This window comes from Carcharhinus amblyrhynchos, chromosome 3 (genome assembly GCF_965287045.1).
Source record: "Carcharhinus amblyrhynchos chromosome 3, sCarAmb.v2.hapA, whole genome shotgun sequence".
Lineage (NCBI taxonomy): Eukaryota > Metazoa > Chordata > Chondrichthyes > Carcharhiniformes > Carcharhinidae > Carcharhinus > Carcharhinus amblyrhynchos.
Genome location: NC_137326.1, coordinates 113,772,096 through 113,799,470, shown reverse-complemented (window position 1 = coordinate 113,799,470; position 27,375 = coordinate 113,772,096). Strand labels below are relative to the sequence as shown.

Below are 27,375 nucleotides of genomic sequence, written 5' to 3'. Positions count from 1 at the left end.
TTATGAATGGTCAACAAATGACGACATTCTCATCCCATGAAAGCAAAAATAGAAATCCTTCACCTTCTACGTCTTGTAGCTTAAAATGCATGTTTTTGTAAGTGCATAATTTTTACTTGGCTTTCTCGATCTTGTTCTAATTAATGATGAGAGAATTCACCAATGCTGGTAGTTATGTGGCATATCATCCTGTTCCTATTCATCCATATTTGAAAGGCTCATGGCAACATCTATCCAATAGCAGGGGTACGGATCAATTCAGGTAGCTGACCAATATGAATAATTTGAAAATAAATCCACAACTCCCATTTCAAAAGCTGACCTTGTTTTAGAAGTCACAGGCACTTCTGAAAATCTATGAAAAGTTTTGCTATTTAAAAAAAAATCATTTAACTATTGAAGACCCAAGTGATGAAATATTTTCCCATGTTAGCAACAGAATAAACTGCAGCTGACAATGAGGCAAAGGAATAAAGTACAGGAAATGGTTATGACATTATATGCAGTAGGCACTATAGAGGCATGTTTTAATGGTGACTGTACAAAAAGATGTTCAGAGGCAGTGGATATTTTTTCCCCAAGTTGGGCAGGTTATTGACAGAAGTTGACGACAGAGTTAACCAGTGGGAAAAATGCCAACTAAAAATGTTGAGGCATGGAAATTATTTTATTTTACAGCTATAAAAAGACTTGCACTTATATGGTACTCTTCAGCACCACTGGACATCTCATCACACTTTACAGCTAATGAAGTATTTCTGAAGTGTATCCACTGTAGTAATATAGGAAATGCAGCAGATAATTTGCTTAGAGCAAATTCTCAAACAGCAATGTGCTAATTACTAGGTAATATGTTCTTGTGGTGTTTATTTAAGTTATTCAAAATGAGTACACAGTAATCAATTTCAGTTCAATTTAATTATTGTTTCCTGTTATATTTTCTTTAAAGATATTGGCAACACAGTCCTACTTCTTACCCCACTGCCTGCATTGATCCAGAAGCTAAGCCACCAGTTGTTAAAGGCAATGCTCCCGACATTCAGGACAAAAAGGATCATCACAAGGAAAAATGCAAGAGGGCCTCCTGCTGCCTGGATGTATACTCCGTACACAGACCATGGTATGGAACCTTTCCTTTTATCTTCCGATTGTATGAGCTGATCTAGAAACAGAATAAAAGGAATCATGTACATTAGCTACTATTAAACAATAGTACTAATATATCCTCTGCTTAAAAAAATCTTTATGAAACACGAGAATACATATTCTTTTTGAAATTACTGCTGATGAATGGGACAACAAATTTCAATCAGCAAAACAGCCTTAAAAGTTTTGTGAATTCTGACACATGCTTTATTGCAAATACACAGCTTCATGCTTTGAACCAGAATTATTTACATAATATTGCTGAAACTAAATGAAGCATTTTAATCATGATTTTTCAACTTCTTTCTTAATACCTATCACAACGTATATTTAAATTTCCTACATTCTGATGACTTAAACTTATTTCTCAGTCTATTTAAGATTATGCAATGCACCTTTAGTCATAGGATCAATTGTTAAGTCAAAGAGAGAGACTTCAGGCAAATCGGAAACAAATTGTCGGCACGGTAGCACAGTGGTTAGCACTGCTGCTTCACAGATCCAGGGACCTGGGTTCGATTCCCAGCTTGGGTCACTGCCTGTGTGGAGTTTGCACGATCTCCTCATGTCTACGTGGGTTTCCTCCCACAGTCCAAAGATGTGCAGGTTAGGTTGATTGGCCATGCTAAAAAATCGCCCTGTGTCCTGAGAGGCATGGGTTAGAGAGATCAGTGCGTAAATATATAGAGATGTGGGGGTAAGGCCTGGGTGAGATTGTGGTCGGTGCAGACTCGATGGGCCGAACAGCCTCTTTCTGTACTGTAGGGTTTCTATGAAGATTCTATTCTATGGAAACAAATTGTCTTGTGAAATTTATTACAAGAATTTATAATTCCTTTAAATATATGGTATTGCTATTTTTGTTTTATTACCATTGATAGGTTACTAAACTGATTTTCATTATATAACCTTGTTTAGCGAAGTGCTAACCACTGTGCCGCCCCAGGTTGCTGCAATAGTCTCTCACTATGCGAACTCTATTGAGTCCAATACCAAATGTAAACTCCATTTGCAGAAAAATTAAGGTTTCCAACGACAACTTGGATTTATGTCTGCAGATTGTGAATATCTGGAAACAGGAAGATTGCATTTGACCCAGCCCTTCAAATAAAACATTAAATCAAAGCCCTTGTTTAGGTGAGGATTTTGAAGCAAAATAAAGAATTCTCCAGATGTCCTGGACAACATAGCTCTACAACTGATCAACTGGTCACATCTCACTGCGAGACTGTACTGTCACTGAATGTGTTATGTTTACGCATTTGACAGTCAATGAATTCTAAAGTAATTCACATTGTGAAGCCCTTGAGATATTTTGACACAAGATACTTTTTAAATGCATATGTTAGGTTACATCTTTTGATGATACTGTGCCTTTAAGAAATATATTTGAGTCATGTTTCTTACGAGGAATTTGTTTAAGCAGTTTCTTTTATTATCAGTGCTGTTTTCTCTGTACCCAGCAGCCCACTGTTGTTGCTGTCGCAACATAATTGATATTAATTGCTAACATGTTTGATTTAATCTGGACCAATGTAGAATTGTTATTTTAGTGTTTTCCCTTGGGGTTCTTCAGGGTGGGGCTTGATTCAGGTTTGACAGGAAAGGTCATGTAACTGGACAGGGCCAGCTCAGAGAGAGAAACTCAGTTGATGTTTCTGAACTGCAGAGAGAAGAAATGGCTGAGTCTCTGGATTTGGAGACCGGATTTGCCAGAACATACGTCTCTTCTCTGAAGCTCTGCTGCTTGAAGGTAAATCTTACAGACTGCTATATGGGAGTCAGAAAGCAAGTACCTTTCTGAATCTGTACAGAGGGGTTAAAATGGTGGAAATCTAGCATCCATGTTAGCATATGTGCTTTTGGGGCTAAATGATTCTGAAATAGGATTCATGGTTTGGGGATAACTGTTAAGAATTACACTTTGTCAGGTTGAAGTGTTCTAATTGGTAAAAGTGATGCTAATTCTTTTTGTTATATTCTAATGGTGTTCTTAAATAAAGTTTATTTAATAAAAATTACTAAGAGGATCAACAAAATCACACCTGGAGCAAAACACTAATACCAAAATTAAATAAGATTGGGGTCAAGGTAATTTCGTAACATACCTTGGAGTTTCTGATTTGGTCCCTGACAATCTTCACAGTGTCATTCTATGTTGACACAGAGAAGATCAGCTGAAATGGCTCCAAATACTAGATTTGAGCATTCCCTTAGCATCTTAAGTTAGTAATTTTGTTAAGTGACTAGCACTTTAAATTGTTTTGCAGTTGAAGAGTGCACTTGAACACCATATCCTTACCAGAATTGAATCCTGCCCTCAGAGTACTTTCTCTCCTTTAAGACTCTGCTCAAGGCCAGCTTCTCATCAACCTTTTGGCCACCCCCTGTAGAAATCTCTCTCTTTAGTTCAGCACATTAAAAAAAAATTACATTTCTGTGAAGTGCCTTGGGATGCTTTTCTACATTCCTATATTAGTGACATTATAGCTGTTGTTATGAATTCATACCTGCTGCTTTATCTGTATTTCTTTCCTTCTTCACAGATCCGGTCTGGCTTTTCTCTTGAGGTTTCTTTAAGGAATTGTTAGTATTATTTTTGTTGTTTACCTGAAAAATGGCCAAAGATGTGACTTTAGAAAGCAGAATGCAGAAAATTTAAGGCTGTCATTTTTGTAAATATGTTACCATATGCAATTAAATAGCGCTTCTCATCTACTCATGTTTGAAAGTTTCAAGAGCACATTGTCATGAATCCTCATACTAAAACTGGAAATAGACTACTTCTCAAGTAATGTTTCCTTGCTTTTAGAAAAACCTCAACATTGACAAATCTACAAATAAATAGTCATGTCCTTTTAGGAAATCTGGACCCTATCTGGTCAATTGACCTCCATTCTGGTGTCGATAGCAGCCTTTTTCTTGGGCCATGACCTTACCATGATTTAAGAAGCTGGGCAGTGAGACTCTCAGAGCAACAAACCTTTCAAAAACTAAACCTCTGGCGATGGAGACGGTAGATGTTCCGGAGGATTGGAGGATTGCAGGATTGCGTATATGGTTTCTATATTCAAGAAAGGGAAGAGGGATAGCCCAGGAAATTACCGACCAGTTCGTCTAACCTCAGTGGTTGGTAAGTTGATGGAGGAGATTTTGAGGGACAGGATTTATGAACATTTAGAGAAGTTTAGTATGATCAATAGCAGTCAGCATGGCTTTGTCAAAGGCAGATCGTGCCTTACGAGCCTGGTTGAGTGCTTTGAAAATGTGATTAAATACATTGACGAAGGAAGAGCGGGAGATGTGATTTATATGGACTTCAGCAAGGCATTCGAGAAGGTCCCTCATGCAAGACTTCTTGAGAAAGTGAGAGGGCATGGGATCCAAGGGGATGTTGCCTTGTGGATCCAGAACTGGCTTGCCCGCAGAAGGCAAAGAGTTGTTGTAGATGGGTCTTTTTCTGCATGGAGGTCAGTCGCCAGTGGAGTGCCCCTGGGATCTGTTCTGGGTCCCTTGCTGTTTGTCATTTTCATAAATGACCTGGATGAGGAAGTGGAGGGATGGGATGGTAAGTTTGCTGATGACACAAAGGTTGGTGGTGTTGTAGATAATTTGGAGGGATGTCAGAAGTTGCAGCGTGACATAGATAGGATGCAAGGCTGGGCGGAGAAGTGGCAGATGGACTTCAACCTGGATAAATGTGTAGTGATCCATTTTGGCAGGTCAAATGGGATGAAGGAGTATAATATCAACGGTAAGACTCTTAGCAGTGTAGATGATCAGAAGGACCTTGGGGTCCGGGTCCATAGGACTCTTAAATCGGCCTCGCAGGTAAAGGATGTGGTTAAGAAGGCATATGGTGTACTGGTCTTCATCAATTGAGGGATTGAGTTTAGGAGTTGGGAGATAATACTGCAACTTTATAAGACCCTAGTCAGACCTCTCTTGGAATACTGTGCTCAGTTTTGGTTGCCTCATTACAGGAAAGATGTGGAAGCTATTGAAAGGGTGCAGAGGAGATTTACAAGGATGTTGCCTGGATTGGGTGGCATGCCTTATGAGGATAGGTTGAGGGAGTTTGGTCTTTTCTCCTTGGAGAGACGAAGGATGAGAGGTGAGCTGATAGAAGTGTACAAGATGTTGAGAGGTATAGATTGGGTGGATTCTCAGAGGCTTTTTCCAAGGGCTGGAATGGTTGCTACGAGAGGACACAGGTTTAAGGTCCTGGGGAGTAGGTACAGAGGAGATATCGGGGTAAGTTTTTCACTCAGAAAGTGGTGGGTGAGTGGAATCGGCTGCCGTCGGTGGTGGTGGAGGCAAATTCGATAGGGTTTTTCAAGAGACTTCTGGATGAGTATATGGAATTAATAGAATTGAGGGTTATAGGTAAGCCTATTTAGTATGGATATCATCGGCACAAATTGTGGGCTGAAGGGCCTGTTTGTGCTGTAGTTTTTCTATGTTCTAAACTAAATAGAAAAGAGCTATCTGGGTGGGCTGAGAAGAATATTTGCACGTAGAAGATTAATTTACAGTACTTGAAGAAAACTATTCTTGGTGTGCAAGTTATTTAATATATTTTCTGATTCAACCTTCACAAAAAACAAGTGTATCAGTGGTACAAAAGACTTACAGATTTGCACCTTTATGCTGACTTATTAGTATTAGGAATCCTAAAGTACTTCTTGATCTTGGCATTGATGGAAGATGGTTAATGTGTAGTTTCAATAACAACTCCATGCATTTGTTTTCTCTGCTAAGTTCCTGACTGGGCCTTACCAAGGAGATAGAATCTGCTGCTTATCAAGCTTTGGACTCAAAATAAACCATACTAGCCCAATGACAATTAAAATAGCTTGGTGATCAAGGGAGAGAGAAATGTCTCAGGGTGTAGAAAACATTATGTTTGGAAAAAAAACAGAATCATCCTCAGCCATGTCAAAATCAATAGTATAACTTTAACTATTGGTCACATAGACACATTTTTACCATTGCATGTGGATAAGGAGCAAATAGGGCAAAGCTATTTGATAATTTAACCAACGAGTATGAAACGTAATTAGCTGCAAGTACTTAAAAAATCTTACTTGTAAGTTTAATTTAAACTGTTAAGATAACCCGTTATATATTTCAACAGATATTATGGTAATTGCTGCCTAAAGGCTCAGCTTTTGTTTCTTTTAAACTCAGTCCACTCCATGCTACAATTCGGTTCCCACTCAAACGCACTCTTTCCCAGGATCTCCATGGTTGCTTCAATCTTTCCTTTTATAATTTTCAGGCTTTTAAAATCTCAACTTGCTATCGCTTTTAGCATTTCTTGATTTGAATAACCTTTCTTATTCTTTTTAACCTTAGCTTTTGATTTCAAAAAGCCTCAAAGAAACACATTCAGCCAAAGACATTACTTAAAAATAACTTCCAGAACATGCAGAAGAACCTCCCTTCCAACTGTCCAAGGTCCAAAATACTCCTTCCAGGTCAAACTTCTTTCAAATTAGCGTACAACTGCTCATGGTGTGATCTCTTCTACATTGGGAAGGCTGAATATAGACTGGGTAGCAGCTTATGGAATATCTGCATTCAGTTTGGAAATGTGACCCCAAACTTATAGTCAGTAACTTGTCATTTTAATTATCTGTCTCCATGGTTATCTTTCTAACCTATATTATTTCAACAAACTTAAAGCAAACTTAGGGATCAGCACTACATCTTCCAATTTGGCATGTTAATCTTCTGAACTCAATACCAAGTTCATTAAGATCACCCAAGTCACATTTGTTTTGAATAGGAACAATTTGTGATGACTTTGCTTGTCCCATTTACATCTTCTTTAGACCTATTATTTGCTTTTTTACTTGTCCTGGGTGAGGAACTGCAAGATGCACAGTTGCTTTCTGTTTCAGCCTGAATTGTTTTTTTGAGGAGGGGCAGTGGTTGCGGGCGGGGGGACAGCGCAGATGGGGGAAGTTGCAGTTGAAAAGAGTCTCTGTTCAGTAAGGTGAAGGTCTCTGCATCCAGGGCTTCAATAATTTATCATATACTTTGTCTGCCCATGGCTTTGCAGTTTCTTATCCTGGTCTGTAGAGAAAGCCAGGCTGTTACTGGTTAGACTTGCATACTTCAATTCCTTTATTAGTGATGATTTGTTTCTTTAGTCCATTGTTGAGAATCTGATTGTTCAGCACAGGTTGTTAGTGAAGTAAATTGTTGGCAAAATGCATGATGTGGAGTGAGGTTGCTTTAGGCTTGCTATAATCTATACCTGATTGGGAGTGCACTGAAATGTGTTTGGCATGGATTCTTTTACTCAGAAGCCGCTTTTAAACTTTGGTTTAAAACTTTTCATCCAATTTTTTTCCACTGTGTTTTGCCAGCATGGCAAGAAGATTTATTCCTCATATAATCCTATTTTCCTTCTACCACCCAGTGCTTCATTTTTAATCAGCCTTGTTTATTCATTGGTCGCCTTGTTGTTAAATGCAACTGGTACCAATAAAATCAGAGAATTATACAAAATGATTTCTTTCCACCTCCATGAATCCTTCTGCAATGCTGCGTTTCTGATGTGGAGATGCTGGCGTTGGACCGGTCTTTCTGATAACCAGTGGTACTCTTTAAACTACCAAAATACACTTTCCTAAATTCCATTTTTAAATATTTGCTGATCACTTTCCTGTTTTGAAAGTTAATTATTTACTCATACATACCTTGAGTGCCCAGGGCAATAATTTTTTTTCCTGAATGGGATACATTGTACCATTATGTGTTACCCATTACAGCCAAATAAGCAAGGTGTACAAGATAAGATCAGCACACCTTCTATCAGCATAGTATCTGGATTCTAAAGATTACCCAGCATTTTAATAGATCATAATCTATTGTGGGCAGGCACGGTGGCACAGTGGTTAGCACTGTTACCTCACACAGATTTCAATTCCAGCCTTGGGTGACTGTGCAGAGTTTGCATGTTCTCCCCATGTGCTCCAGTTTCCTCCCATAGTCCAAAGATGAACAGGTTAGATGGATCGGCTATACTAAATTGTCCCTTGGCGTCCTGACATGTAGATTAGATGGATTAGCCATGAGATCTACGTGAGGTTATAGGTATAGGGTGGGTGGGTGGGTGGATCTGGGCAAGTTACTCTGCCAAGGTGAATCGCTGAAGACAATGGACCAAAAGGCCTCTTCTGCACAGGATCTTCTTTTAAATTTATTAGTCACAAATAGGCTTACATTAATAGTGCAATGAAGTTACTGTGAAAATTTCCTTGTCACCACCCTCCAGCGTCTGTTCAGGTACACTGAGGGAGAATTTAGCATGGGCAATGCACCAAACAAGTTTGTTTCGGGCTGTGGGAGGAAACCGGAGCACCCGGAGGAAACCCACGCAGACACTGGGAAAACATGCAGAATCCACATACTGACCATGTCTTATACACAGAAAACACCCGAGTTGTATTTCACTGATATTCAAAATTACCTCAACATGTGGAGTGTCTCCCAGCTGTAGATTGTTGAACATTGCTGCATAATCACCATCCAAGATCATTAATTCTTCATGAGATCCTCTCTCAGTTATGCAGCCATCCTTCATTAACAGCACCTCATCACAGTCCACCAAATACTGCTCAAGTTAGACAGAGAATAAATTAATTCCTCCTGCATTTTTACAACTCACGCACATATGTCCAATCACATTGTTCCTTAATCCTATTTTATTAGTTGAGACCGAATGTCAATAATGGTACAGGCACACTATGCTCCATCAAAAACTTCTTCTCACCAGTTATCAACAAACAAGTTATTTGCCATTTGTGCTAAACCGAAAAACAAAGCAACTTACCGGCTTGTAATACATTTACTCCTACAATTCCAAGTTGCCATAATCTTCTGTTTTCTTGCTTCACCTTATTCATCACGGCCAAGCTTCCCTACCCTCCTGTTGAGTTCCGTTACTATAACAAAAGGATTTTTCCCGCAAAAAAAAACTATTTTGTTCTCATTTAAATTTAACTTTTATGGATTTAATGGTTAATCAACCATTTGCTTAAAAATTGAAAGTAGTAGATAACTTTCCTTTGAGACATCTTCATCAGTTAAATCAATTTTGACAACTTCATGAATGTCAGATTTGCCACCTCATTTGTCTTTGACAATCCAATTAAAAGAAAACAAATTGCAGTCTTGGCACTCAGCCTGATTTGAAACAAGCCTAGAAGTACTTACCAAGAATAAATAACAATGAAATTGTGTGATAATAAAACTAACATGAATCTGCACAAACATTACAATGAACAATGAAACTGATGAACATCTTAGACTTGAGCCATAACAGAAGGTAGCTTTGATAAGATTTAAAAGACTTCTTCTAGAATGTCATATCTTCCATTGTTCTTCCCAATCTCCATTTAGAAACTCAAAAGTACTAAATGCAATTCAAAGCAGTGAAGTTTTTTTCAATCTGGGCTGCAAAGGCAAGATTGCAATGTCTAGCATGCAAATTGCTTTAAAACTAAGTCATCATGCTACAATGATCTTGAGCGGAGTTTGGCAATTAATAGTTCCAAGAATTAACTGTGCATAAGTTAAGTAAGCTCTCACTTTCCCTGATAGAAAATGTATAAATGCAGATCCACATCACTGTTCAATTATTTAGTACTTCATAACAAGTTGTTCAAAGTAAAACTATTATGTGTCTAGACTAACAAAAATCCTTTATCAAACTAAGTTAATTCCTGGTACATTCCAACTAGGTTACATTCCCTCTCAAATGAATTAATTTGACGAGGCAGTTAAAATTTCAGCACCAACATTGCTTCCAATATCACACTTTTTCTAAGAGGTCTCCAGCTGAGTATTTTGATGCATAACAAGCATCAGGAAACAGAGGTGGTTTTAAATAATTTATATTTGTATTTGTGGGTATTGGAAATAGGGATTAGCTTTAAGTTTAATTTTGTATTTCTGTATTTGAAAGGATTAATGATTTCATTTTGGTCTAGATGCACGTAAGGCAATGAGAGTTTATGATGTAGAAGCAAATAGGGCTTAATGGAAAACTAGGTTGCTGCTTAGTAACCAGGGCCACCTTGGGACAGAATTTTTTTTAAAGTTGGAAACAGGAGAAAATGGACAGGAACAGGAAACTGCACAAAGTAAACTTTCCAGAAAAAAAACAAAAGAAAGCATGTCCAAAGATGTGCAAGGTCAGGTTGATTGGACATGCTATGGGTTAGAGGAATCAGCAGGGTAGCGGGGTCAATACATGGGGTTATGGAGATAAGGCCTGGATAGCATGGACTGTCGAAGAGTCGGTCTGAATGGGCTCCTGCACTGTGAGGATTCTACGATAGTCCAAAAACCAGGGAGTTGGGGACAAGATTAGTGCTTCAAGAAGACAGTTAGGTTAAAGAAACAAATAACAAATTGAACAAAGTCCTGTTCGGCAGAATTTAAGTAAAAAGCAGTGCAAGAGCTCAGAGTTAAAAGGAAGCTGCAAGGACCAGATTTAAAGTCAGATCAGAGATAAATCAGAAGTTTGGTGACACCTTAATACAACCTTGAAGCAGCGGTGTCCTGTTGGTATGGTTGGTTTTATGGAAGATTGTGTGAAAACTTGAATGCATGTGGCAATTCAAGGCATAGGAATACCGAATAGATAGACTAAAATCCTGGATCCTTGTTCAAAGCATCCTAAAGTAAGCGTTGTTTGGGTGAAGATTCCAACTGTGCTCTTTGAGAGTAGAGCTTGGAAACTCTTGCCTAAGTCAGAGCTCCAGTGAGACCAGTTGGCTTACAGTATGACAAGCATCTCGGGGATTGATCAGAAATCCACAGGGGTTATACTGAGTGGCACCTGCCACGTGATTTCAGACTATGGTGTGTCTGACCATGGTTTGCTTATTGGTTTATAAAGACTGTATTTAGTGAGGACATTAGAGTATAACACACTTTTTTTTAAAAACTTGTTATCCTTGTAAATCTATATCCATCTATAAATGTTAATTGGTGGTCCTGCGACTCTGTTCACCCACATCTCTAAACAAAAAAAAAACAAAAGTTCTGATCTACTTAGCCGAGATTCCACTCCAGGGTCCGACTGTCCAGTAGTATCAGCTGGAACCATAACAGAAGGTTTACCATGGATGCCATTTCCAAATATCAACTTAAAGGGAAAATCCAAGTTGTGTTACACAAAATTTATACTTGTAAAAGTTGAACTCCATTTTTTGAAATACAATAATTGCGAGCAATTTACATAAAGACATCATGGTGATTGACAGATATCAGGTCCTTCCACAAACATTGACACTTATGCATGTTGTAATCACAATAAAACATTATCTTCACTGTCGCTGATGTGAATGTGGAAAGGCCAGATAAGCAAAAAAAATTGGAACTACAATCTCGTCTCGAACCAGACTATTTAGAAAAATAATTGTCAGAAATAAATTGTGTAATGATACAATATTCAGTGTGTACAGCACTGATAAAACCTGTATTTATAAAAAAAAACATACAAGGAACCTTAATTCATACTTTGTGTGCCTGCTTCAAAGATTCTTGTTCTTTCATAATGACAGTATCTCCTTTACCCATGATGTAAATTACCTGGAGCTGGTGGGTGATAAAGAGAACAGTTTTCCATTTCAGATGCTTTTTAATAGCATTGTTAAAGATGTGGTTTCCCACATGAGCATCCAGTGCACTGAGTGGATCATCCAATATGTAAATGCTCCTGTCACTGTACAGAGCTCGTGCCAAACTGATCCTCTGCCGTTGTCCTCCACTCAAATTAGCTCCATGTTCTCCCACCTGTATTCCAACCAAATAGCATTTTAGTATTAGTCTGCAGAAGTAAAATTCTGGCTTCAATGCTAAATCGCTGATACAAAGGATTCTGATTTGAAAATAAACTCCAACTTTACCATAGTTTTAAATGGGTGAAATTATGTCATTACAGGTTCAATTAATTTTATTCTTGTATAGACAATGTAGAAGCAGATTTTTATAGTACTCTATTGTTTTACAATTTCACTACATCTAAATGTAAAACCTTCAAATGAGCTAAAAGTGTAGTTAAAAGTCTTTTAAAGCAATTAAATACTTGCATATTTCTTGAAACATTATTGCCTCAGTTTGTTAGTCAATATGTGAAGGAGAGAGCAAGCTTGCATTTATACAGCACCTTCCACAACCTCAGGACTTTACAACCAATTAACTATCTTTGAGGTATAGTCACTGTAAGGAAATCAGCAAGAACTTTTTCTTCATCTATTAGTTGTTTTTCTGCAGAAACACAGATGTAGTGGGAATATTACCGAGATGCTTTGACATTTCCAGATCAGTGAGGCAAACTTGGAAATGATTTCTAATAGATTGTGGAGTGCTTTTAAGTTTTAAATGATAGTACAGCTGTATATTACATAGCAGCATCAGAGAATTATATATGAGAAATATAATTATGTCATCAGCATTTTGAACAAAAGCCTTTTATCAAAGGATATGTCCCCACAGAGCAAAGGAACACACCCATCTCTGGGAAACAAAGCATGTAAAAAGATGATGAAAGCCTACATTAATTTTGCACCTTAAATGTAAAAACAATCCCCAAGATGTTTCAGAGGCAAGACCAAAATTTAGAAAGATGTGTGAAAATATCTACAAGGTATGTAACCCACATTCACCTGCCTCACAAAATAGCAGCCTGCCAAATTGTATTTTAGCTCAAAGACAATGCTTCAGCTTTTAAAACTGTTTTATGGGCTGCAATTAAATCTAAACAACAGCGTTTCTCAGCAGTGTAAGGACTGCTTCTTGTGGCAATCTTGTACATTCTGACTAGAAACTGACTGAAATATACCAAAACAGTAGTTGTAGAATGGCTGGAATGACCCACAACTTGCCCCATGGCCTTCTTCCTGAAAGAAAGTTGTGTAATTGCACTTCTCCAATAACATGGCTATCCACTCATTAAAGAATGAAATCAGCCGACACTGCTTAAATTCCAGAGCAATTCCAGTGGGGTTGGCATGGTAGCACGGCGATTAGCATTGCTGCATCACAATACAAGGGACCCATGTTTGATTCCAGCCTTGGGTGACGATGTGGAGTTTGCATTTCCTTCCCATGTCTTGATGGGTTTCCTCCGGATACTTCAGTTTCCTCCCAGAGTCCAGAGATGTACAAGTTAAGTAGATTAGTGGGGTGTATAAATGGAGTTACAGGGATAGAGCCTGGGTGAGATGCTCTGCTCTCGGTGCAGGTTCAATGGGCCTAATGGCCACTTTCTGCAGTGTAAGGATTCGAATAAACTGAGCTTCTGTAAGTATTTACATAACAAAAGAAACTTCTTGTCTGAATTACGCTAAGATTAACAAGACGACAATTTGCTAATCTAGATGCAACTTGAAACATGCCTTCCATTTAAAAAGTTGGAACAAGTCCAAAGGTTTGCTAGTCAGAATGGCAGAACTTTACAAACAGGGCTGATCAGTGAAAACAATTAAAATCTTTTTACAGATAAGGAACTTGAAATCATATTTGGCAACATAATTAGTAATCTCGAATGGAACCCAGCGACGTCCTGCTGGGCAAAATTGCCAAACAGTTTGTTGAAAATAAGACAGGACTGGAGGACATCTAGCAATCCAAATACAAATAGAATCATAAAAGAATACAGTACAGGGAAAGGCCATTTCGCTCGTTGGGTGTAATTTTACTGGCTTCACGCACTGGTCGATCAGCATGGCCAGCTGGGAAGATAGCATGAGGCCAAAAATCCGATTCGCGCCCTTGCTATCTTCATAGCCCCGTTTTGCTGGCAAGAACAGCATTGCGCTCAGTAAGGGCACAAAGCCCATTAGCATAGAATTGACTACATTTAAATGTAATTATTGAATCTGGCACAGCTGCTTCCATCCTCATGATTACTTTCCCTCGCCGGTATGATGTCACGGTGCCATGGCCACTGCGGGTGTGTGTTTGTGCTCACCAGCCTAAAAGCTGAGGCTGGGTGAGAAAAGGCCATTAAGTCACCACTCAAAACTCCAAATTCTCCTTTATTTTAATAGCTGGGCAATCACTTCAGAGCACTACAGATGAAAAGCTGCATTGATGGAGGGACATCTTCAAGTGGATATGAAGGGTCCAATGATACTATTAAAAATCCAGCAGGGTTTGCTCCCCATGTTATTTTTATTCTTTTTCCCTCAACCATACTCCTTACCAAAGTACAGAGGTGCAAGGAGCTAGGGCAACAGAAGGTGCAGTCATGAACGATGGAGTACTTATAATTGGGAATACACAGTACAATTTGGAGGAGCACAGGTATCTCAGAGAGTTGTGAGATTGGAGGTGATTACAGAGAAGAGGAGCAAGACCAATTTGAAAACAAGGAAGTAATTTTTAAAGTCAAGTCATTATTTGATTGACACTCATATAGCAAGCACTAAGATTTAGTGGAACTGGACTTGGTGCAAAGATTCAGGCAGCACAGTTTTTGAATGATCTCAAGCTAACAGAATATTAATATTCTTTCATATTGTGTAGGTGAATTGGCAATTAAACACACAACACAGGTAGGTTAGAAACACTAGTGGTTTTACATACCTCTGTCATATCTCCATTAGGTAATATTGCAAGGTCCGGTCTCAGGCAACATGCAGCAAGCACACTGTTGTATCTGGGTTGAGGACAGAGAAAATTTAATCCTACTTAATAAATAAATTTCAACAAAGAACACCTACAGTTCAATAAACATTTCTGATCTTCACGAATGCAGAATCTACACTTCAACAAGTTCACTAATAAATCAGATCAAATATTAACATACACAAGTATTAAAGAATTAATGGATTAAAAGCAACAATTCCTGAATTATAATTTTATTTTAGGATAGCAATTAACACTTCTAAAAGATCATTGCAGTGCCTGATTATATAATGCAGTAACATTGAATTGTTTAAACTTCCACCAGTTTCCAAATAACACAGCCAAACTTGTAACATTTTTAGTGCCATCTCAGACTTCAGCTTATCTGACAAGTCCAAGCCAATAACACATTATCAATTGGATTTTATAGATCATGTGCAAAATAACAATCAAATACAATTATAAAAATGTTTTTGCTATTTTGTAATTCATAGATCAGGTTCACGGAATAGATGGAAATCCAACATGTACATGGATACAAGTGTTTGTCATATTGATCTGAGTTCTGGCTCTTCCAATCAATAATTCAAAGTTTAAACTTCACAGTAACTACATTGTTGATATATAATTAAATGGATCTGCGCAATACCAACAATGAAACCACAAGAAAGTTGAATATAGCTTTGCCTCATGAGGGGACAGATGTTAGATCTTTTTGAAGGACAAACAAGAACAAAGATAAAATGTCCATCCTTTGGGCCCCAGATACTGGGATATTTGGTAGGCTTCTAGTGGGTAAGTGACTGTTAAGATGATGTGCAACTAGAAGATACTGCTGCAAACAGGACAGGATACTGTAAATGATTGAGTTTTCAAAAAGACGTCTGCTCAGCATTTCCCATCTGCCTCTGAAACACACTTGCTTTTGAAGGAGACCGCACCATTTTTTAAAATTTGGTTGCGACAGGTGCAGTGATCCTGCTGAGTGAATTTGTTTGAGAACTCAAAGTCAATATTGTAACATAGATTGTTAAGTTGACCCACAGATGCTGGAGCTGTATATAATTTCTGCTGCCTGGAGGAGGCTACGTTTCATATCTATCATAGGATGTGAGAGGATGCAGCCCTCTTCCATTAACTAAGGAGGCTGTTCCTCAATTTCTGGTCATATGCTCTTGATTCTTTGCCCATCCAGTGTAGAAGGGAACATGCATATCAGGGGACCTCTTTGTGAAACTATCCCTTGGTCTGGACCCTGGGCAAGACTAGCATTTTAGAGCACTGGACTGCCTGCCTCCTGTTCTGCAGCTATGTCTGTGCCTGGAGAGGGAACACAAGGGGCAGGAGTTTCCAGCCATGCTCGCCCTAAGACCAAAAAAATCCTCCCGAAGTCAACACATCTTTGCATGATCCTGTTTTGACTGCTACGATTCCCGCGGCAAGTGGGATAGGAAAATATCGTCCATGTCGGCACAGTTTAGATCAGTGGGCATGAGGACCCATGTGCATCACCATACCCATCTTTTTTTTAAAAAAAGAATTTTCAGCAGAGTCTCTTTCAGAAGAGGCACTGAGCTCCCAGTTATTGGAAATTTCTGGTTGGACCAAAAGAAGAATAAAATTTGAACCTCATTCCAGTCTACTGTAGACTGGGATAAGGCACAGATACAGAATGTTTGCAAATTAATGCAAAATAAATTCAGCAACCTGCCCAAATATTTCACTATGTATCACTGCTATTTCTAATCCTCCTCCCTTTTTATTTGAAAATCAAATTATGCATGCATTTAGTAGTACTTCGCTGCAATTGTTAAAACTCTTTTCAGTAACAATGTTCAGGAGAGTTGGAGTCAAATTTAAACAATTTCTTATGATTAGTATTTTTACATAACTTTAACGACAGGCTACTTCATAAAATCCTGTACTAACCAAATGAGTTTCCCTTCTTTAGATCAGTGCCACATTTTTCCCTTGTCATTAAGTCATTGACAACACTGCACTAAGGAGTACTTCCATATTTTACCAACTATTTCCTAAGCAATTTCTAAATTCTTACCTTTCTTCATTGAACGCTTTGTTAAACAGAATATTCTCTCTAACAGTGGCACTTCGAATCCATGCTTGTTGGGCCACGTAAGCAAAATCTCCATCAACTGCAATACTGCCTTCCATCAGGGTCATCTGGAATAATCAACGAAAAGCCATGTTTCTTTTTATGTAGGGTGAAGTGAGAAAGAGAAGTGGTGCAAGCAAGGCAAAAGGAGCAAACTAAATACACTCAATAATTTACAATCACAATATTTTCCATTCAATTTGAAGTCATGAGGGGTATGGACAGAGTAGATAGGGAAAAACTCCCAAAGACAGCAGATTCAAGAACCCGAGGGAACTCATGTAAAGTGATTGGCAAAAGAAGCAACGGCAACACAGAGAAAAGGATTTTTACATAGCAAGTGTTTAGGATCTGAAATGCCTGCCTGAGAGTGTGGTGGAGACATTTTCAATGAAGGCTTTCAAAAGAGAATTGGATTGTTAGCTGAAAAGAAAAAAAATGGAAAACTACAGGGAAAAAGCAGGGAAGTGGGATTAAGTTAGTTATTTTTGCAGAGAACTGTCATGGACACAACGGGCTGAGTGGCCTCCACTGTGGAGTAACCATTCCATGATTATCTATCACTTTGCACACTTAATTCAAAGGTAGTTTTAAAAATGCATCTCAATATGACTACTTGATAATCTGTTTAATATTTGCAGTGATAAAACTTAAAGATACATCACCTGTCCCAAAATGGCAGAAATCAAGGATGTTTTGCCAGTTCCCACACTGCCACAGATTCCAACAAGTTTCTCCTGTCAGAAATTATATTGACCAATTCTTAGTATTTTAGCAACAGGCATTGTTGATGATAAGCACAAGTTTGAAAAACTAATTTTCTTTAGCACATACTGCAATGAATTATAATTTATGTAATCAAGTTAAATTTTAAAAATAAAAATTAATATAGTACGTTCTTATTTCCTGTGACATTTTTCTTACCTTCACTATGCAAAGGTTGATATTGTACAGAGTTCTCTGTAGTCTGGGATTAGTCAAAGAAGTCCCTTTATTCTCATCTGGGCTGGGTTGTTCATCATTGTCTATCAGAAGGTGTCCATTTTGTTCAGTTAGTGGACCATTTTGCACGTTCTGCTGCATTTTCTTTTTCTCTTTCTTCACTTTGGTATCTCGCTGATCTTTTTTCAACTTGGGAGTCATCTTGGGTGAAGATTGAGCACTGGAGTCTGGGCAGTCCCAAGCCAGAGTAGCACTTTTCAGCTCTATGGCGATTTGAGAACATTCTGGCTTTTTTCTTATGATGTGAAACTCTTCCATTAGAAATAAACTCTGAACAGGTTGAAGAGGTGTAAAGTTATGACATCTGGTCAATGGAGGTTAAGCCAATGGCACAGGCAGCATTACACAGCAGCAGGCTAAAGAAGAAGCTTCTGAAGAGCAAATGGAGCTCATTAGTAGCAACTAAATCCAGGCCCGATTACAATCTAGCAAGACTCAAATGGCTGGAACATAATTAAAAAGAATAAGCTCATGCTGATTTTTTTTTATTATAAGGGAGTAACTCACACTTAAGATATATAAGACCTCTGCTCAAAAAAAAAGCTTACTTTTAAAAAGTGAGCCGTTAGCAAATATATTTTTAACTTTTTGTGCAAATGTGCTCAACGAGCAGGAGGATCTTGGAACTTTGAATTGTAACATTCTCACTTAATACCCAGTGCCAACTCAAAATATTCTGCCATATGTGTAGCAAAACTCTTTGTTCTGCCCCATAATATGGCTCAATATTGACTACTAAGCAAAAGGTCTCCTGGTCCACTATTGTGGCATTATAATTTAACACACAAGACATCCTTTTTGACTTTTGTTTTCAGTCTGTGTATTACCAGGCCACTAATTTACAGTTGACAAAACCAATTAAATTCCACTTCTTTTGCATGGTATAATGGATTTTTCACCATTCTGGACAAATGACCAAGGCATTAATATTGGCCGGAGACTATCAAGAGCCCATATTGTTATTCAGACCCCCATAAGCAAATCCCAAATGAGAATAACCATTTCTTTAAGCAAGATGGTGAGGAACCTCATTCTCATCACTTGCTTACAGGCATCTTGTGGTCCACAAGCAGAAACGCAAGGAAGGAAATTTTTCTTCTAAACTTGTAAAATCAATTTGATAGGGATGAATAAAGTTGTGAGCTGCAGTACATATATAAAGCCTGAGTATTGTCTTTAGTGATCCAGCTGTACCAAAACTAAACTACTGCAAGCTCACTACTGAAGGAGCCAGCCTAACTCTGATCAGTCCCCATAGAGCATCAGATTTAAGCTACTAACTCATTTTGCAACATGTACATATTTCCAAATCATCCTACTGAAACCATTATGTACTGTTACTATCTGGAAAGATTCTGCCTACGTAAAGCTTTTAATATGGAGCAGTACTTTGAGTTTATCCTTTTCATCATTCTTACCCCTTCTTAAGCTGATAACTCCTGCTGACGTACACTAGCAGCAGTACCAGCCCTCTGGAATTTCGTTGAAGTCCTTATCCTCTATTTGAGGCTAAGCATGAGCAAACAACTGCACGTAAGAGGTTTTACTCTCATTTCTGGTGTTGTCCCCACTCAAGGGCAAATCATGTACAGTTCCAACAGGAACTTAAAAACAGTAGTTAAAAGCAAGAACATTAATCAATGCTTTCCCAGATTGGGAACAACAAAACTATCAGAAGCACTATGGTAAAGGTCAGGCACCTCACTGCCAATCACCATTTAAAGGTGGAATTTTCTGATCTGTATGGTATACCCTGCAGTACATTACCCATTTAAAATTGCTAGGAAAGCTTACTTTACACATGATTTTAAGAATGTAAAAGCCAAACCTTAGTTACACTTTTAATCACAGATTTACAATTTGAAATTCTACTTGCAAGAATGAAATGAAAGTCTTAATCTATAAAATTACTCAAAAGTAAAATACCTCAATTTGAGATAACTCAGCTCACATCTGTACAATATCAAAAGCACTAATGATGCATCTAATTCATTTAAACCCCAAATGTGAATTGTCTACATGCAGAAATTTCACTCCTCAAAATCAATCTATTCACTTTAAAGGGAAGGTATTGCAGGACATTAAAATATTGACACAATAATGATTCAATGATTATAATAATGATCTAAGCTGTTCAATAATTAAGTTTCATCAAAGATGGAAAATTCAGAAGTGCAAAGTTCACATCTCAGCAGAATTCATTTTTTGCCTTCAGCAACAGTAGCTTTACGAAACACACAATTTTTCTGAATCAGGTTAGGTTTTCCAAAAGTACAAAATCCCTGGGATGCAGTAATTTAAAGAAATGTTAAGAAATGTCATTAACTAATTATCTAAACTCCAAACTTCAGTAACATTCTTTATTCAAAAACTACAAATGCAGATTTTTCAAAATTACAAAACTACTCAATGTAATTTAACACCAAATTATAGTACACAGTCCTACACAAATCACTGTAATGACTGGTACTAGTTTGGGTATCTTTCATATGTCTATAAAAAAAGATATGATAGAAAATCATTTCATCATTTTACACTATGGCCAGAAAGGGCTGTTCTGTCTTCACTGAGTTAATATCAAACTAAAGATGTACATAATACAGTATTAATACAATCCAAGACAACATATTATGTCCAAAATCCACTGCATAAATATCTAATATGCTCAAAGTGTGCCCCACAGTTTTCAGAATTAAAAGGCAAAGTCACCTTGTATAATCACATGATGTAGCTGAGACTACTCAGAACAAAGAACCATTTAAAATCATGATTAATGAAGTGATTTAAATTACTTTCTTAAATAAAAATGCTTGTAGTCCCCCATGTTCTTTACATTTTAGAAACAGGATTAATGATTTGCGAACACAGAAGAGTTGACACTGGGAATTTTTATGCACTTTGGAGGAGGTAGAATGCACCCAATGATAGATTTGAACAAAAGATGAAAATATAATTGAGCTGAGAAAGCTGTCTCCTAAAGAACATTCGACAAATTCTTGATGCCAAAATTTCCACTAAACTACACGTGCATAGCCACACAGAAGCTGAGAAGGTACAGTGCAGAAATTACTGCATGTAAAAATTGCATGTGCAAGTGTGCAAAAAATTTCAAGGATAAAAATCAAAAAATCTGGCTGCCTACAACAAAAGTTTAATCGTAATTTAGGTTCAGGCTTTTGAAGCTTGCCATATATAGCATCCCTGTATTATTTATTTATCATTTGATATCATTTTTGATTTCCTACTTGGAGAGACATTGGGGGTGAACTTATCAAAAAATTCTAAGTGCTGAACGAGAGCAAAAATGAGAGTTTCAGATGCGTTTTTTGCATGTTTGAAAATCTTACGCCACTTTGTGCAAAAAAGATGCACAATCTGATTCCCGCCAGCAGGGGGCAAGGGCAGGGCTCACCTGAAAGGCAGCTGCTCACATCAGAGGGCACAATTGCACACCCCACACAATCGCTGGCCTCCCCAGCTGATACCTCCCAACCCCCTCCTGGTGATCGCCGCCAAGAAGACCACCACCCTCAACCTCGATTGCAGCTTACACAGCTTTGCCCCTGACCTCCCAGGGGGTCTCAATGGCCTCCAAGTCCCACTGGTGAGGTCATCATGTCAGGTCCCTGTTGCTAGGGACCATGTGATCCTTGTCGATGAGGACCTCCACCAGTGCGACCACTAAGGCAAGTGATATATTTAAATTAGATTTTAAATATATTTAAGTATTGAAATCAGCCTCTCACCTGAACATCCAGGGCTAGTAAGATTGTGAGATGGAAGAAATCAGGCGCGAACCTGATTTTTTGCTTCTCGCTCAATCTTATCAGGTTACCTGGCCCATCGACTGGCAGGACAAGCCAGCAAGATCGCACCCATTGTTTCCCTTTTCCAGGGAAGAAAGCACACAATCTTTCTGCTCAAGAAATTCTAAAAGGCTTTTCTTTTTAAATTGATTTCAGAATCACTCTAAATTTAAATTAATAGGTATTGCTGATTTACCAAATATGGTACAGAAACACAAATTATAAAGTTCAATTCTCAACCTATTCTTCTATTATTCCTACAGAAATTGGATGCAGCACACTGGACCATCAATGCTACATTCATCCAAAAATGCCTTGGATCATGCATGAAGATGTTAAAATCCAGGTTCTGATCAAGAAACAATTGTGCTAAAATAAAATTGCTGGATTAATATCTGATTACTGAATTATGTGCAACCTTTTATGCACCAAATGTTTCAAATTTATCTTCAGCTTTATGAAAGTTGAGTTTTTTCCATTCACTTCAAAAATAGAAAATGTAATTAGTATTGTAAATAATGTTACTGTGATCCACGTAAACAGATTTCTGTCCTCCCTCAAGAATTTAGCAAGCACCAAACGTCAAATCAATTGACCTTTAAATTCTTCAATAGAGTATTCAAAATAATTATTTAACTTCTCAAAACAGCAAGATTACCAAGACTATTAATAAAACACATGACAGAAATGCAGAAGAGTCTTTAACAGAGAATTATCTCAACAAAGCATGTAACTAATGCTGATCCAACAGGTTTCTTTTTCTTGATTCTTGTTACTAAGGGACAGAGTTAGCTCCTCTGAGAAAATGTGACAAAGTCCTTAAAACATTCAATAGGTGCTGCTTAATTGAAAGATCATGTTTGTACACCAACCTGTAGGTATTAATCTATTAATAACAGTGCACTTCCATTGATCTGAAAACAAATAAATCAGATTAATTGCACCATTAAGGTGTCTCTACTGGTCAGGCATGATTGTGTGGAAACATGAAACCCAGCATATTCAATAGAAGAGAAACAAGTTTTCTAAAAATGGATATAAACATAGAATATTGATGAGAGTTCTTTTTGACGGAATGCATGTGCTTTATTTTTTTTATAAGCATTAACTTCAGTCATAACTCCAAATTGAAATCGTTTCTAAAGACAAAATAGTAACTGAAGATAAATTTGTCCTCTCACACGGGTTGTTGATCTTTAAAATTCTCTTCCACAGAAAGCAGTACAGGCTGAATTCATTCAAGAGCAAATTAAGCAGTTTTTGATAAGGGTGGCAAGGGTTATGGGGTGCAAACAGGAATGTGGAGTTTCACACCATAACCAGTTCAGCCACTGAATGGTAGAACAGGGTCGAAAGGCTGAATAGTCTCCTCCTACACTCCTATGTTCCTATTAAAGCTATTCATTAGCAGTGCTATTTTAAGTAACAATGTCCTGGAAAACTATTTACAGTAACAAACCACATTAATGCAAGTGAGGTTCAATTCTGAAAACATAAATCCAAAATTTAATGCTGAATAAAGAGAGTACTTGTTTACAGTATATTTGCCTTACGAGTTGTCATATCTATACTCCAAATTGACTCTGCCTTTAGTTACTTCAAAAAAAACCACACAATTTTTATTGATTACATTGAAGATTTCACATTTAAGTAGCAAAATTAGTGGTGTCCAGTTCCACAGGGCCAATTACTCAAGGACCAAAATTCAGATAACATGAAGAGTACTTTAGAAGGCAACACTTCATTTAAATGATTTTAAAAGGCAAACTTGAAAAAAAAACTCACCTTGAATCTATCGATAGCTACTGATGCTTCAGACAGCGATTTCACAGAGAATGGAGTGACTTTAAGAGAAAATGTCATAGCATTGAAAACTGTCACCACGGCGAAAGCCTGGAAAATAACACATGATACCAAAAGACTAAAACTTTGAAGTGCATAAATTAAATTTACAGACAGTTTAAGTATTGAAACTAGAAATACACTAACATTTGAGTCAGACTGCCTTTACTCTGCAAAGGGATCGGTAGGAGTAGGAGGGAGGCCAGCTATTGGAATGGGCTTTGGCCAGGAATAGGATCTGCACTGTGTGCACGTGTGGGGTGGGGTCATCTGCAGTTCCATGTTTTCACTTACAGCATTGTTTTTATTTATTAATTCGCAATTTTCTGCTATTATTCATTATTTCCACCTCCATATATTTGACATGTACGAAATATTTTTATTCACAATCATCAGAAACGTTTACATAACTACTCTTCAAACATTTTAAATTTCCATCATACAAACTAACCTCTGCAGCAGTGAGGTCATATCCCAAGAGCATGTGGGCAGAGAAAGTTACCACACTGGCTATAACCACAACAACTGGAGCAACACCCACTGAGATGCTTTGAAAATATCCAGCATACTCCAAATTTTGGCGTTCCTTCTCTCGGATTTCTAGCAAAGAAACAAAAGGTGCAGATAGTCAGCAAAACCAAACATATTTACATGCAAAAGTGAGTGAACCACCTGAACTAATATTTAGAAATATCTCAGAATTATAGAAGCACACAATGGTTATAATTCAGGAGGTGCCTATCTGATCCACTGTATCCATTCCAGCTCTACGCAGGAGCAAATCAGCTGGTTCCACTCCCCAGCCCTTCCCTATAACTTTGTAAATTTTCCCTAATCCGGGTGCTTATCCAATTCCCTTTTGAAAAGAGGAAAGGGTGAGAGGGATCCTATTAGAGATCTTTAATAAGGCAGGCATGGGGAAGATGTTTCCAACTGAGGTGGAGACAAAACTAGAACTAGAGCGACAGATATAAAATAATCACTAATAACTCTCCAAGGAATTCATGATGAACTTTTTTATTGCTAAAAGAGTGGTTAGAATATGGAACTTGCCATCACATGAGTAGCTGTGGGAAATAGCAGAAGGGGAAGTTAGATAATTACAGCGGTGAAAAGAATAGAAGTCTCTGCACATAGAGTTTATCGGTAGGGTGGGAGTAGGCTCATGTAAAACAAACACCAGCAAAGACTAGCGGAGCCAAATGGCCTGTTTCTGTGCTACAAATGTAATGATCTCCATTCACGGCAGGGGCACCAGAAAATCTTAGCTGGGGACAAGGTTAGAGAATTCCCAGCCTTAGTATAATTCATCCAAATATCGGACCAGACTCATAAGAACATAAGAAATAGGAGCAGGAGTAGGCCATCTAGCCCCTCGAGCCTGCCCCACCATTCAATAAGATCATGGCTGATCTGAAGTGGCTCAGTTTCACTTTCCCGCCTTCTCTCCATAACCCTTAATTCCCTTGCCTACCAAAAACCTATCTACCCGCGTCTTAAATATATTTAGCAAGGTAGCCTCCACCACTTCAACGGGCAGAGAATTCCAGAGATTCACCACCCTTTGAGTGAAGAAGTTCCTCCTCAACTCTGTTCTAAACTGCCCCCCCCCTTATCTTGAGGCTGTGCCCTCTAGTCTTGCTGTCCTTTCCGAGCAGGAAGAACCTCTCCACCTCCACCCTATCCATCCCCTTCATCATCTTATACGTCTCAATAAGATCCCCCTCATCCTTCTAAACTCCAACGAGTACAAGCCCAGTCTATTCAGCCTCTCTTCATAGCTCAACCCCCTCAACTCTGGTATCAGCCTAGTGAACCTCCTCTGCACTCCCTCCAATGCCAAAATATCCTTGCGCAAGTGCGGTGACCAAAACTGCACACAGTACTCCAGCTGCGGCCTCACCAGTCCCCTGTACAGTTGCAGCAAGACCTCCCTACTTTCATATTCAATCCCCCTCGCTATGAAGGCCAGCATCCCATTTGCCTTCCTGACCACCTGCTGCACCTGTAGGCTGGGTTTTTGTGACTCATGCACAAGGACCCCCAGGTCCCTTTGCACTGTAGCATGCTGCAGCTTTTTGCCCTGTAAGTAGTAGTCCTTCCTAAGATTATTCCTGCCAAAGTGGATAACCTCACACTTGCCAACATTGTATTCCATCTGCCAGGTCCTCGCCCACTCGCTCAGCCTATCTAGATCCCTCTGCAGACTTTCTACACCCTCCGTACAATTTGCTTTTCCACTTATCTTTGTGTCATCAGCAAATTTCGACACCTTACACTCAGCTCCCTCCTCCAGATCATCTACATAAATGGTAAATAGCTGAGGCCCCAGCACCGATCCCTGGGGCACTCCACTAGTCACCAACCGCCAATCCGAATAGCACCCATTGACACCTACTCTCTGCCTCCTATTGAACAGCCAATCCTCCATCCACGCTAACACCCTACCCCCAACTCCATGCCCCCTAACCTTCTGTAACAACCTTTTGTGCGGCACCTTATCAAACGCCTTCTGAAAATTGAGAAACACCACATCCACCGGTTCCCTTCCGTCCACCGCACTAGACACATCCTCATAGAATTCCAATGAATTCGTCAGACACGACTTCCCCTTAACGAATACGTGCTGCGTCTGCTCTATCAAACAATTCTTCTCAAGATGCCTCACTATTTCTTCTTTGATGACGGATTCAAGCATTTTTCCTACAACAGACGTTAAACTAACTGGCCTACAATTCTCTGCCTTTTGCCTGCTACCCTTTTTAAACTGCGGCGTAACATTAGCCGTTTTCCAATCTTCCGGCACTTCCCCAAAATCCAGCGAGGTTTGGAAAAAAATCACTAAGGCATCCACTATCACCTCCGCCATTTCCTTCAGAACCCTTGGATGCATTCCATCCGGTCCTGGGGACTTGTCCACCATCAGTCCCACTAGTCTGTCAAGCACTACCTCTCTAGTGACAATGATCTCATTCAGGCCCTCAACTCCTACCATCTTTCCATCGTTAATACCCGGCAAACTATTCACGTCCTCCTCCGTGAAGACCGAAGCAAAAAACTTATTCAAGGCCTCAGCCATTTCCTCATCCCCCACCACTAAATCCCCCCTCTCATTCTCTAAGGGTCCAACATTCACCCTAGCCAGCCTCCTCCTCTTTATATATTTATAAAAACTCTTACTATCCTTTTTTATATTTAGCGCTAGCTTAGATTCAGTCTATCCTTCCTTTCTTTATCAACTTCTTCATCATTCTTTGTTGATATTTAAACCTCTCCCAATCCTCTACTCGCCCACTACTTTTAGCCACTCTAAACGTATCAGCTTTTAATTTAATACTCTCCTTTATCTCCTTCGTTATCCACGGCTGATTATCTCTTCTCCTACGATGCTTCTTTACCATTGGAATAAATTTCTGCTGAGCACCAAGAAAGATCTCCTTAAAGATCCTCCACTGTTCCTCAGCAGTCCTACCGCCCAATCTGCACCCCCAATCTACATTCGCCAATTCCTCTCTCATCCTATTGTACTCCCCTCTGTTCAAACAAAGGACACAGGTCCGGGACCCTACCTTCTCATCCTCCATCTGAATCAAAAACTCCACCATACAATGATCACTCTTCCCAAGAGGATCCCTCACAACAAGGTCCCTAATTCTACCAGCCTCATTACGTAACACCAGATCTAAGATAGCTTGCTCCCTCGTCGGCTCCAGCACACACTTTCAAGGAAACTATCCCGGCAGCATTCCAAGAACTCTTCCTCAAGCCCACCGTGTCCAACATGGGTCGACCAATCAGTATGTAGGTTGA

At 38.8% G+C, this 27,375-nt stretch overlaps 1 protein-coding gene across 2 annotated transcripts in view; it reads right to left on the bottom strand.

Annotated features, from left to right (window-relative positions):
- LOC145341034 (ATP-binding cassette sub-family C member 5-like) overlaps positions 1-27,375 on the bottom strand; it is a 121,341-nt gene that overhangs the window by 33,928 nt on the left and 60,038 nt on the right. For both annotated transcript variants that reach the window (XM_080185755.1, XM_080185754.1), the window contains 10 exons: positions 24,017-24,165; positions 23,509-23,616; positions 17,840-18,187; positions 17,581-17,652; positions 16,859-16,983; positions 14,761-14,833; positions 11,761-11,964; positions 8,630-8,773; positions 3,657-3,756; positions 978-1,162 (listed from right to left, as the gene is read on the bottom strand). In XM_080185755.1, the coding sequence (XP_080041881.1) occupies positions 978-1,162; positions 3,657-3,756; positions 8,630-8,773; positions 11,761-11,964; positions 14,761-14,833; positions 16,859-16,983; positions 17,581-17,652; positions 17,840-18,187; positions 23,509-23,616; positions 24,017-24,165 (1,508 nt within the window). The remainder of the gene's footprint in view (positions 1-977; positions 1,163-3,656; positions 3,757-8,629; positions 8,774-11,760; positions 11,965-14,760; positions 14,834-16,858; positions 16,984-17,580; positions 17,653-17,839; positions 18,188-23,508; positions 23,617-24,016; positions 24,166-27,375) is intronic.